Here is a 13,668-nt window from a genome sequence, read left to right as displayed (position 1 = left end):
CAAATCAAGCTATAAAACATTCGTCTTTAAGAGTTTTAAAAGTCTCTAGAAGATGACTTTCATGATAAATTTCAAATTCCAAAAATTTATTGTCATAAAAGTGAGGGCCTAACCATAAGGAACAACTTTGTAGAAGAGACTTTTAGTCTAAAGTTTCAATTTCAGGATCAAAACATATCATTCCACCTAAATCTGCATTCAGGACCACTGTGCAATGTCACTCCAAAAATTAGCCTGCCCACTCAAAGATAAATTAAACCAAAAAAGCTTAAAAAGTATGCAGATTCCTGCTTCACCTTATTGAGTCCGAGCCATGATTGCTTCGGCAGTAATCATGCATGATTAAAATCGAAATAATCTTTCCAGTATTAAATTTTATTCTTTTTCAATACTGATATATAATCAATAAATATTAAAATTCAAACAAAAAACATTAAAATAGAATCAGAAATGATTAAAATTTATTCAAAAAAAGATAATCAACAATCTAATCAACCATGATTAAACTGGGACTAATATCAGATGCTTATTTTTTAGAAAGAGAGGATTAATTTTTAATCATTCGATATGATTGAACTGAGTTTAATGTCAAATTGATTAAATTTCAAGCAAAATGGGAATAGTTCAATTTATCAGTGCCAAAAGTGAACCTATTTTGGGTACCTGGTCACTGTGGAATTCAAGGGAATGAGAAAGCCGACACACGAGCTAGGCTTGGATCTTCTCAACAATTTATAGAACCAGAACCATTCTGTGGAGTTTTTGCTTGATCTCTTAGAATGGAGTTCAAGAAATGGAAGTTTAATAACAGGACACTGTCCATGTAAATATCACTTGAAGCTAATATGAAAACTTCAAGATGACATGTGTCCATTATGTGGCATAGAAAAAGAAGACTCTGAACACCTTCTATGCTCTTATGCAGCTATCTTCGATAAGGGGCGTATTTTTCTGGATAAGGGGCTGACAGAACCCTTTGATATTTGGAATTCAGTTCCCAGCCAAGTAGTGCAATTCGACAGTGAGCATGCATAAGGGCGTATACGCGATGATCGATTCTCTTTATCGATTTTCTCATTGCATTACAATAGCTAAGCGAAACAATTTTCTAGAATTTGTTTAATGCAGAGTTGTAACAGGTTGTATTGGTTGTATCAAAAGCAACAGCAAACGCACCGAGAAACGTTAAATTTAGCGAGTTATTAACAAAAGAGAAAATCGATGAAGAAAATCGATCATCGCGTATACGCCCTTATGCATGCTCCCTGTCGATTTGTTCAATGCAGAGTTATAACAACAATCAATACGAAACTAACGATTTTAAATTGGCTCACCACTTTAGTAGCCTATTAGTCCCAAGCAAACGATTAGCGTACCCTATTCTAGTTGAAATTCTATTACTACACTATGTTTGTTTTGATTCGCTATGAAAGATTGACAGATAACATCAGGGGTGTGTGGATTCATGCAGAACATGCAGGGGTGAGTGAAATAGCTTCCCAAGTAACATTGCTAGTTTTATGGAGGTTTTAAAGCATGCTACAAGTCTAAATCATGGTCTACAGAACCCTTATAAAACCGAAATTGTTACTTGGGTTGGGACTGCTTGGGACCGTTGTTCTGGTACTGAGTGAGCCAAAAATAATAATGATTTTCTTCGGGACCCAGTGGTCTTAGAGTTACCTCTATGGTTATAATAGGTTGAATTGGCTAGCAACAGCAAACGCGTCGAGAAACGTTAGTTCTAGCGAGTTATTAACAAAAGAGAAAATCGACGAAGAGAATCGAACATCGCGTTTACGCCCTTATGTATGCTCACTGTCGAATTCATTCGAAATTAAATACCTGACTGGGAAAATGCTTTCGGTCAGGCTATGTCGGTCGCTTCACAAAATGGTGATACGACATACTGATAAACTGTAACGCACCCTATGTATCTTTGTTTTCGACAATTGAAAAGATAATTTTTGAATATAATCTCAAATAACCACCCTAATTTTTATAATGACCACGGAGGGGACTTTTTGAGCAAAAATAAAACCACCCGTCTGAATTTTAAAACAAATGCACTAGGGGATATGTCTTGCTAAATTCCAATAAACTGTTCATGTGCAAATTCCACTGTGCATGGGAATGAGAGAGTTAAAGTGTTAAAGCATTGCATTATTAAATGTTAACACTAGAGAGCAAATATGCTTATCCATTGCACGCAGGACCCTTGTTTAGAATTGTTTCAATAATGCTATGTTCAGACTGAGCAGTTATAACACAGTTATCATATGTTCTAAGGCTTATGCCATCTTAATGACATTCCCAAAATTATTACAACATGTTACCAAGATATGTTAGCGGCCATGTTAGCAAGACCATGCTGGGGGTTGCTGGGTTCGATTCGCGGTCCGGTCTGGGGTATTTTCGGGTTGGAAAATTTCCCTGAGCTTAGAGTATGATTGTACTTGCCACACAATTATACCACAAACGAAGTGACAGACGGAGCGGCTCGAAAACTTTGGTGACTAACCTGCTATTGCAATTTTTCAGTGTACCACATGGCAACACCACTACTACCAACAATCAATACGAAACTAACGATTTTAAATTGGCTCACCACTTTAGTAGCCTATTGGCAAATCAAAGTTGGCACTCGTGGAGAATAGAAGAACTATGAGAGTGATGATGGTTTCAAAATTTTACACGGTGAGGTATACGAGTGCAATCTTAAAAAGCTTTTATTTTGCAAATGGAACATTTTATTTAAATCTGGTTGATGCTATGTTAGTAGAAAACTTAAGGACTACTCAATAGACAAATAATACAGAAAAAATAATTTCTTTTCAGATTTTCAGATGTACACATAGATTTGAGCTTTTCTACCACTGTAGCAGCAACCAGATTTAAATAAAATGTTCCATTTGCAAAATAAAAGCATTTTAAGATTGCATTCGTATACTTCCCCGTGGAAAATTTTGAAACCATCATCACTGTTATAGTTCTTCTATTCTCCACGAGTGCCAACTTTGATTTGCCAATTGGTCCCAAGCAAACGATTAACGTACCCTATTCTAGTTGAAATTCTATTACTACACTATGTTTGTTTTGATTCGCTATGAAAGTTTGACAGATAACATCAGGGGTGTGTGGATACATGCAGAACATGCAGGGGTGAGTGAAATAGCTTGGGACTGCTTGGGACCGTTGTTCTGGTACTGAGTGAGCCAAAAATAATAATGATTTTCTTCGGGACCCAGTGGTCTTAGAGTTACCTCTATGATATTACATTCAAACGTTCCGCTGGTTGTGTAATATTACCATAGAGGTAACTCTAAGACTAGAAGGTCCCGAAATAACGTGCTCAACTTTTTGGCTTAGCTCTGGTACTCTCTTTGGTCCCAAGCTAATCGATTCACCCCTCGAAACATAGGAAAAACCAATAACCCCTCATTTTATCTGTCAAACTTTCATAGCGAATCAAAACAAACGTTGCGTAGTACTAGAATTTCGACTAGAATGGGATACGTTAATTGTTTTCTTGGGACCAATAGGCTAGTCAAGTAGTTAGCCAATTTAAAATCGTTAGTTTCGTATTGATTGTTGATATTACGTTGTACCATTTAGGTAACTCTAAGACTAGAAGGTCCCGAAGAAACGTGCTCAAGTTTTTGGCTCAGCTCTGGTTCTATCTTCGGCCCCAAGCTAATCGATGCACCCCTCAAAACATTGGAAAATCTACGCACCCCTCATTTTATCAGTCAAACTTTCATAACGAATCAAAACAAACATAGTGTAGTACTGGAATTTCAACTAGAATGGGGTACGTTAATCGATTTGCTTGGGACCAATAGGCTAGTCAAGTAGTGAGCCAATTTAAAATCGTTAGTTTCCACCGGTTGGTTGTACGATGTACATCGAATTTTGCGAACAAAAATACATGTAATATTGTATCTGCTTTCTGCTATTACATCATTATTTCATACATCAGCTTGAATTACGTTGATCGATTTTACATTTTTTTTTGCTGTGTGCATCTATAAAACTAAGTTAAGAGCTCGGTTAAGAGCACGCAATTAGCTACTATAGAGATGTTCATGTCCGGTGCGGTATGTGAGAGCGTGTAAGGAAAATACATAACACATCGCTGTCAAGCTCATTTTGACAGAAATAAGTTCATATATTTTTTAGGATAGCCAGAGGAAAATAATAAACAACTTTACATGGCGATGCGCCCGCTTGTGTGCGTACGTTAAACGTCTCTAATCTCTATGCGATTAGCAATAAGATTCAAATGCGAAGAATAAAAATGTTACCAAGGTTCCGCCAGTTCCCTTAAATTTGGATAATAAAACATAAGGATCATCATTATCAAAGGTCGAGAAATATTGTAGTTCCAATCACTGATATTTTTTAAACGAGTCGTTGATTGAGTTAATTTTCCAGATCGTATTTTAAAAAATACTGTTTTTAGAGTACTTTTTGACGTAGGACTACGTCTTTAATTTCTATACTGGGGTACACTTTGTGAAAACTAAAAATGGAACATGAATCAAAATTATGAAAGATTTTGAGCATTGATAACTCAGCTGTCCCTGGATCAATTTCAATAATTTTATCACCAATCGATCAGAAATATGTATGATTTTCAATAAGAAACTATTGAAAAAGTGATAATGTCAAGCATTATCCAAAGTACAAAGAAAAAGTGATAATTTTTTCACTGTTTTCATGAAATGAACGTTGTTCCCAAACGCAGTCGTCATAATCAAGTACCACTTGGTTGCACATCATTCTGCTTTAACCTGAAAAGATACAAAACAACGCTGCTGTCTAGCCTCAACTCATAAAACAAACCCATCCCACCAAGGTGCTCATACTCTAATAACAGGCCTGACAGGACTAGGAACTGTAAATAATAATTAAAATTTCAAATGTACTAAAGTTGAAAAGACGCATCTGTGTCAGGCAGCAGAAGTAGCAAAAGCAGTCGTCTGGCTCGCCGTGGTGGTGTAAAACGTGTCTCCGGTCTGATCGATGTAGTCTACGCTTTGAAGCGACAGACGAACTCTGTACAGTTTCGGAGGTTAAATCATCACCAACTTTAGCAAACAAAACGGCTCTTTTCTGGGCCAACAAGCTTATTACAGTAAAAAGTTAGAATAGAATGTATCTGCCTGTTGGTCCATATTCAGAACTACATGCCCCCAACGACCACACAAAATGCTCTCCAGAATAGTTGTAATCTTGTAACCAAACTTGGAAGCAGGGGTGCAAGTGATTTTGATCGATTCTCTTCATCAACTTTCTCTATGAAAAAAAAAATACTACAAATTTGGTGGAGTTCCTTTACTAAATTTTCTTCACATTTGTTCCGTGCCCTAGCGGTCCTACGTCAAGCTCCCGTTCGTGCCTCTAGGCACAGACGCTTCTACTTTTTTTAACTACTCAACGGATGTAGATCGGTAGATCTGCCGGTTAGACAGTTCGTCACCATCCATGCCACGACTAGGGGCACGCAATAACCTTAAACTCCAACGCAGGCAATGGCTGTAATTAAATTAATTCTATTAACTACTGCTTTAATTACATTAGTTGCACAATGTAGAACATTAACTACTTTTTAACTCCGTTAATTACAGTTGAAATTTCATACTTAAAGTACGTTAATTACATTTTCAATACTTTCAATTACATTAATTACGGATAGATAATTTTAATTACCGTCAGTACTACTTCAAAACGCATTAATTACTTTAAGTACTTTTGATTGCATTTTAACTTCAACGCACCGGTTCTTTGTATTGCGTGCCCCACGTGCCACGAGCAACGGGTTATTGAAGTCATTGTTGCGCCCTAATCTCAAATCAGTCCGGAAATGTCAAACCTAAGCCAACATACCTTTAAAACACCATCATCAAGTCTGTCAATAATTGACAATGTACGCCATTTAAAAGTATTTTCAAACACTGTCAATTATTGACAGTGTTTGAAAATACTTTTAAATGGCGTACAGTTGCTTGAAAGAGGTTTTGGTGAGAAAATCATGAATCAACTGTACCTGTATTGGTATACTACTGTATATTGTTGTGTTTAACCAGGGTTCCTGCTCTGCTTTTCATCGGCGACAACTGCAGCCTGTCAGTAGTTGACAGACCCGAACCCGACCAGATCGATCTCACAGCAGATCAAATTCAGAGCGCTGCTGGAGCAGTCAGAAAAAGTTGATTCGTGGATAGCCGCGTAGTTCGAAGCAAAATCAAATCACTCGTGAACGGGTGCAAAAACAAGCACGTCTATCAATAATCGGTCTACTGTGTTTACGAATTTATAGCAAGCAGATAGACGGGGCAAATTGCAGCCAAGGAAAACGTCCGCGAGAGTGATAATTTTAGAGGAGCTTCTCCGTAAAGTTAAAACCGATTGGTGAACCGAAACAACACGCCTCTGCCTTCTGGCTATTTTCGGACTGCGAGTGCAAAGTGCCGTATCTTTCACTTGACGTTGTCTGCCCGGAAAAACGTGGGATTCCACTAGTAGTGAATAAAAAAGAAAACACGAAGAAAAACTCGCCGCTAGCTGCGTCTGTGTCAGTGAAATTTACTTAAAAAATACACTTGGATTTCTGTCGGTTCATTTAGCGAAATAATATCTTGTTAATGTGCTAGGAAGTTTTTCCGAATGAAGATGTCCAGGTTTATGCTAGCAAAAAGATGTGTTGAAGCAGTAGCGGCCTTCGGTGGTTCTAGCTGCGGAAGTAGAACGGCCCTGATTGCACAATACACTCGATCACTGTCGACTCAAGCTGGAAAAGTGCATCAGACGACTGGAGGGGTCGACCAGCATCCAGTGGATCCGGAAGCGGTTCACGCCGACCTTCATCAACGATTGACAAAATTGTTCGAGGAGGAATCTAAACGGGAATTGATTGTTCCACCATTCAAACGGGCTCTGGTTTACGGCGAAAAATCGGCCGTACGGGACCACACCGGCGACTATAGTTTTATCCAGATCTACGAGGCTGTCAAGCGATTGGCTTTGCAAATTTCCAACTGCTGTGGTAAGTACTAGACCTTGCAATTCTCATATAACTTACTCTACAATACAATACAATGTACCCACTTGATCGATGATGCAATTCATATGCAAGACCAAAAGTAAACATAGTTCAAGGACGTTCAGCGGAAAGCCTGTGGTGTGGAGCTGTCAAAAGTGCCACGAATTTTGAGTTGTAAGAGGTATTCGTTTCTGACTCAGAGGCGCCTGTTGTATGGGAATTGTATTGTTTTGCTAATTGGTCTCCCAAATATTATTTCGCTAATGTGCTGCGAAGTAGAATGAACCCATGACGTAGGTGACGTATTACCGGACTGCTTACGAACGAGAAAGACATTTTATTGTAGCGATTTTATTTTGTATTTACGTGAACCGAGCAATGCGTACTAGCTTTGCTATTTTTTGCACCTTGTCACAAGGGGCTGATGGATGTGTCGTCGCTGAGGCTAAAATTAGCATGATTTGTTTATCGCGAACATGTTTACAAGCATTTTTCTATCCTACTAAACAACATTTAATCTAATGAATCGTTCGCTGCATCTAGAAAACTAGATCAAAGAGCATACAGAGTAGGGTGGGTCATCATGGCCATTTTTTTTCAGAACAATGTTTTTTTTTGGTTCCATTTGGGGTCCCAAACAACTGTGCAAAATTTGGGGACGATTGGTTGTAGCCCGGATTGCGATTGAAATTTGTATGGAAATTAGTATGGGAAAATCTAGTTTTTTTTTTTCCTTTTTTTACATTCGTAGGGACGACAACTTTGCTTTAACCACGGAACTAATAATCTAAAAGTATAGTCCGAGAAATTCCTAACAACTTTGCCTAAGGATGTACGGTGCAATAATATCGCTGAAAAAGGTTATAGCTATTCAAAAATCGATGTTACTAATTAAATTCCAAAAATCACTTTTCCTGCCAACACTGCCGGTGTACCAAGAAAGTTATATTTCCAAACTTACTTTGAGAGATTACTTTAGGAAATCTGAAGAAACTATCTGGAGGAGCCGGTTTCTTCCGAAGGAAGCTGGCAGAAACTTCCATTTAAAACAGAAGTAGAAAGTCAGAAGAACTTCTAGGGTAGTTAGAGTTAGAATAAATTTCCAGGATAAATCGGATGATACGTCTGGCGCATGCTTGGCATGCACAGTTATACACACCAACTGCTCATTTGTTAATAATTTTTCACTCAGTTGTTGTTTTTTTCTTCTTCTTTAAAGTAATTGATAGATTAGGATCAGACTTTACTATAGATACTATATAATTAAAATCTTTTTTTACGGATCTACAACAAGCTTAAACTCTATTCTATCTACTGTTTCAAAAAGAATTATATTTCGTCAACTGTGTGCAAAGTTATTAGCAAATGAGCGTGACCAAAACAGTGTATGCCAAGCATGGTCTGGGGAAAGTCAGATGAAACATTTCGGGGAAAATTGTTTAAAAAACTTCCTTGAGAAACCTCCGGCCCAACTGACATACATTTCCAGGATGAATTAGAAAATAATAATCTGGGAACATTCAAAAGGAATTCCCAGGGGGAGTTGGAAGACACCTACTACTTTTGGGGGAGAAAACATTTCCGGGCAAGTTGGAAAACTCTTCCGGAGGATGTTTGAAGAAACATCCGGTTAAATCAGAAGAATCTTTTCGAAGAAACAAAAAAGTCTATTAGAAGAAACTATCTTAGAAAGAAGGAAGAGGGAAGATTCAAAAAACTTTTGGTCAAAACCAAGCAATACATTTTTAGATTACAACTGTATAATTCTTCATTAATCGTTCGACAGAAGTTAAAAATGAACATTCTAACACTCTGAATAAAACTATTTCCCGATTTTCGGATAGCCAAAAATGGCAGCAAAATCGAAACACTACACTGGATTGAATACAAACCTACATATTAGCTATAATCCTGATGCGGCTTTAATAGCAAATCTTTAGGGAGCCTCGTCTCTGAGGTTAATGGATGTATGTTGCGGACACCTCTAGTTTATTTTAATCGTAGTTCAAAATAATTTCTAGTATATATCTAGAGGCCAGCAATCTCATGGTGGTTCAAAATATAAAATCGTTCAATAGCAACTGTTATTCTGAGTACACGGCGTAGAAAGCGACTTAATTTTTTTTTATCATTTATCAATTGCAGAGAATGTGATAAGCAAAGCATCCCAACAAATCCCTAAAACATAACGGTGTTATCTATCCGAAACCTCTTGAAGTCAGACCTGTGAGTCGTTTTCATTCACACCCCTCTCCTTTACAGTGCCTTTATCTAACACGAAAACAAGCAATTCACCAACAGGATCAAAAGCTGTATCCGGAAAATCGATGTGGCAGCCAGTCATGTTCCAATCAGGGCTGGCAAATGTCATTTTCAATGAAAGATTTCACGCGATATTTACAGAGATACTTATGTTACTATCATCGGATGAGAAAACGATGATAGAGATTTTCTTCAAAATCTCATCGAATTTTTTGTCATGACAGAACGTGACAGTGTTGGGATCATCGTAATTACTAGCTAATTTATTGCTATGAAAGTTACTTGTACCGAGGAAATCTTATTAATATTTTCACCCATTACATACGGTTGCTTTCTTAAATTAATCAAATCAGTTAGAAATGTTGATGTCAAAACCGCATAAGAATTATTCTCATGATTGGTTGATAATTGAAAATTGACAAAATAGGTATTCATTATTTCATTCATTCTTTTAATTTTAATTTTTTAGTGGACACCCGTTAGACGCTCACATTCATCAGGATTCGGGATTTTTCAATTAAATATTTTACCTTGCCAGAACCATACTTTGCGGGGGTCCTAATGATTGCAAACTCATATATTTTTCATTGTATCTCGATGTTGATGAGATGCATTCAATAAGTTTTCCACCATTGCGCTAAAAATCTTGTTCATAAAGTAATTAAAACAAAATAAAAATAAGTTTGTCGTAAAAAAAATCGAATTACGAACAAACAGCACGGCGTTTTAAAAAGTCGCTTAACTACTTCTAATCTTCTTGAATGTGTAACCTTCATTATTAACGCAATGGACAATGGCAAGCACGTAGAAGCTTTTTATACATTTTTGTGGTAGATCTACCGCCGATTCCTAGTCCTGACTAAAGGGTGTACCGTTTAAAATCCGCACACACTCAAATTGCTCTAACTTTTGATCCGTTGGGTAAAATTTATTGAAATTTTGCGTAGACATAGTTTAATGTGTATTGTTTACACTCTTAAGTTGATTTCATAAGGTGCGCAAATGTTTTCAAAATGGCGACGACAGAACAGTGCGCGCGCGAAAAAGTTTTGCACGAGTACTTTGAGAATAGGGATCTGCCGCATCGTGCCATCGGAAAAAGTTGGGAATCGTGAATTCCACGGTGTCTGGTATCATTAAACGGTTTGAAGAACGTCCGACTGTTGACCGGAAGCGAAGATCCTGAACAAAACAGCCGTCGGGTCAACGAGAACGATCACAAACGCGTGGTTGGGGCCTTTAAACGGAAACCGAACGCCTCAGTTCGAGATGTGGCTAAAAAGTTGCATGTGAGCAAGTCTTTCGTGCTTATTTTATAGTTTATCAAAACTCGAACTGGACTACGTACGTTTAAGGTTCAGAAGTTCCCAAACCGTGACGAGTAACAGAATACGGTCGCAAAATGCCTTGCCCGGAAGTTGTACGACCAGAAGTTGATGAAACCACACTGCTGCGTAATAAATGACGAGACATATGTGAAGGCGGACTTCAACCAGATTCCAGGAAACCTGTATTAGACTGCCAAGGATAAGTGTGATGTTCCCGAGAACCTCCGGACACAGAAGATGTCGAAGTTTGCCAAGAAGTTCTTAATTTGGCAAGCGATTTTTACTTGTGGAAAGCGGAGTATACCTTTCGTTACTTCAACCACCATGAATAGACAGGTGTATTTGGAAGAGTGTCTCCAAAACGCGCTCATCCCTCTCCGGAAGGCTCACGACGGTCCGACGATCTTCTGGTCGGAATTGGCATCCTGCCACTACACGAAGGACGTGCTAGAGTGGTATAAGGCGAATGATGTCGATTTCGTGCCGAAAGATCTTAATACCCCGGACAGACTATGACTTATATCATGTAATATAGGCTGTCTTGCAATGAGCACTCATGCATCTAGTTTTCACTGGAAATCCTATGTATGAGTGCTCATTGCAAGACAGTCTATATTACATGATATAAGCCATAGTCTGTCCAGGGTATAACCCCCCAAACACTCCGGAACTGCGCCCAAAAGAAAAATACTGGGCCATTATGAAGGAGCACCTTCTAAATCGACTTAAAGTAGTGAAGAATGTAGAAGAAATGAAGAAAGCATGGGTTAATATGCAAAAAAACTGTATATTCTGAGGTCGTGCAGAACCTTATAGCTGGGGTTAAGACCAAGGTTCGCACATTCGAATATAAAGGCGAAATACCCATTTTGGTTACCTCGAGAGTGCCCCAGGGTTCTCATTTAGGTCCAATTCTTTTTTATTGTGCACGTAAAAGACATTTCCTACACACTTAGAAAAAAATCATGTAAATTTAGGTGCTCTGAGAGTGACATATACGAGCGTCAACTTTGACACAAATTTGAGTCATAACAGACGCGAAATATAGCTCAATCAAACGTACTTTTCGTCGAGCAACGAAATTTTCAGTCTCGGAGCACTTAATATTACATGACATGTTTGTTTACGTCTCATCTTTTATGTCAAAGATGGATTCTGTCACGTGTAAAATTAGTTATTTCTAAGTGTGTACATACATTAAAAAAAGTGCTTATACTAGGTGGGGTGAAAAGTAACCTCCTTGACCGCCAGAATGCGCTGCTACTGCAAAAAAGGTTATGGTGCCTTGTAGTCCGTTCATATTTAGGCAGATACTGTCTTTAGTTTTGTTTTGACAGCTGATTGTTGTTGACGTGTTTAGCATCATGTTGAGGATGGATAAAAATGATTTTCGTTTTCTCATAAAACATTATTTTTTGAGAGGCAAAACGGCGAAGGAAACAAAAGAAAAGTTGGATAAATATTATGGGGCTAATGCTCCGTCAGATTACTTCGTCAAATGTTGGTTTCGAGAGTTTAAAAAAAAATATCCATGAAATGGTGTTGGCTGACCGGAAAGTGAAGGTGCGCGAGCTAGCGCACTGAGCGCACACGCCATATTTTGGCGAGATTCTGCATATGAAAAAGTTATCCTCACTCCTGACTAAAAACACGAACGCGAGAGCACTACGAAAGAGTGTTTGGACTTGCTGATGCGGAATTGGGCGGACTTTTGGCGCCGATTGGTAACTGCTGATGAAACCTGGATCCACTATTACACCCCAGAGAACAGAATGAGTGCCCGGCAATGGACTGAAGCTGGCACGAGTGCTCCGAAGCGGCCGAGGGAGGTTCGATGGGTCGGAAAGGTTATGGCGTCGGTTTTCTGGGATTGTCATGGCATATTCTTCATGGACTACCTCGAAAAAGGAAAAACCATCAACAGCGAGTAGTACCGGTGGAAACTAACGATTTTAAATTGGATCACTTCTTGATTAGCCTATGGGTCCCAAGTACATCGAATAACGTACCCCATTCTAGTCGAAATTCTAGTACTACACTATGTTTGTTTTGATTCGCTATGAAAGTTTGACAGATAAAATGAGGGGTTCGTGGATTTTCCTCTGTTTCGAGGGGTGCATCGATAAGCTTAGGACCGAAGATAGTACCAGAGCTGAGCCAAAAAGTTGAGCACGTTTCTTCGGATCCTTCTGGTCTTAGAGTTACCTCTATAGTATTACTGTGCATTATTGGAGCGATTGAAGGCCGAAATCGCTGCAAAACGGCATCATATGAAGCGAAAAAAAAATGTTTTTGCAAGACAATGCGCCCACAAGCATTGCAACCACGGCTAAAATCTATGACTTACGGCTCCAATTGCTTCCACATCCACCGTATTCGCCCATTTTGACTACCTCAGACTATTCTCTTCCCAAACCTCAAAAGATGGCTCATCAATCAAAAACACTTAATTTTTTTTTTCATACTCAATGAGGTTTCCTTTTACCCCACAGACACATGCAGATCTTCATGGAAATAAATAATTCTAGCGACGCAGAAGAATTGCAAATGAAATCAACTTATTTTCACTTGGTGTAGTAAAATTCTACTCCAACTCAACTTAAAAAAATGCAATGCAATAGTATTTAGCAGAAAAATAGGAACACTTCGTTTTGAAGTATTTTTAGGCAACCAAAAATATAAAATTGTAAGGGATCTAGATGTAATCCTAGACTCCAAACTCACTTTTGTAGAACATTATAATACAATCATAAAGAAAGCAAATAATAATAGTATATAATAACTCAGTATGGAATCCGTACATTGTCGTACACGAGAAACGCATAGAATCCGTCCAAAAATCAATTCTTTTTATATGCCCTTCGCTAATTGAATTGGACCGCATTTCCTCTTCCATCATATGAAGCGCGCTGTATGCTCATCAACTTACAAACACTCAAAGAACATCGCGAATTTGCAATGCTTTTCTTCATCAATGACATTATTTCACATCGCATAGAATCATCAAAATTACTCTCAAAATTAAACTTTTAC

The 13,668-nt window shown here is 38.2% G+C and overlaps 1 protein-coding gene across 1 annotated transcript in view; it reads left to right on the top strand.

Moving 5' to 3' along the window:
* The first annotated feature begins 6,170 nt into the window (after nt 1-6,170).
* Nucleotides 6,171-13,668, top strand: part of Acsf3 (Acyl-CoA synthetase family member 3) — a 31,552-nt gene continuing 24,054 nt past the window's right edge. The window contains exon 1 of the mRNA XM_065235754.1: nt 6,171-7,048. Coding sequence (XP_065091826.1) covers nt 6,670-7,048 — 379 coding nt within the window. The 5' untranslated portion in view covers nt 6,171-6,669. The remainder of the gene's footprint in view (nt 7,049-13,668) is intronic.

This window comes from Ochlerotatus camptorhynchus, unplaced genomic scaffold (assembly GCF_037179485.1).
Source record: "Ochlerotatus camptorhynchus isolate MF236.1 unplaced genomic scaffold, CSIRO-AGI_Acam_v1.1 ptg000503l, whole genome shotgun sequence".
NCBI classification, from domain to species: Eukaryota; Metazoa; Arthropoda; class Insecta; order Diptera; family Culicidae; genus Ochlerotatus; species Ochlerotatus camptorhynchus.
The sequence above is the reverse complement of the archived record's forward strand: the minus strand, read 5'-3'. Positions and strand labels throughout refer to the sequence as shown.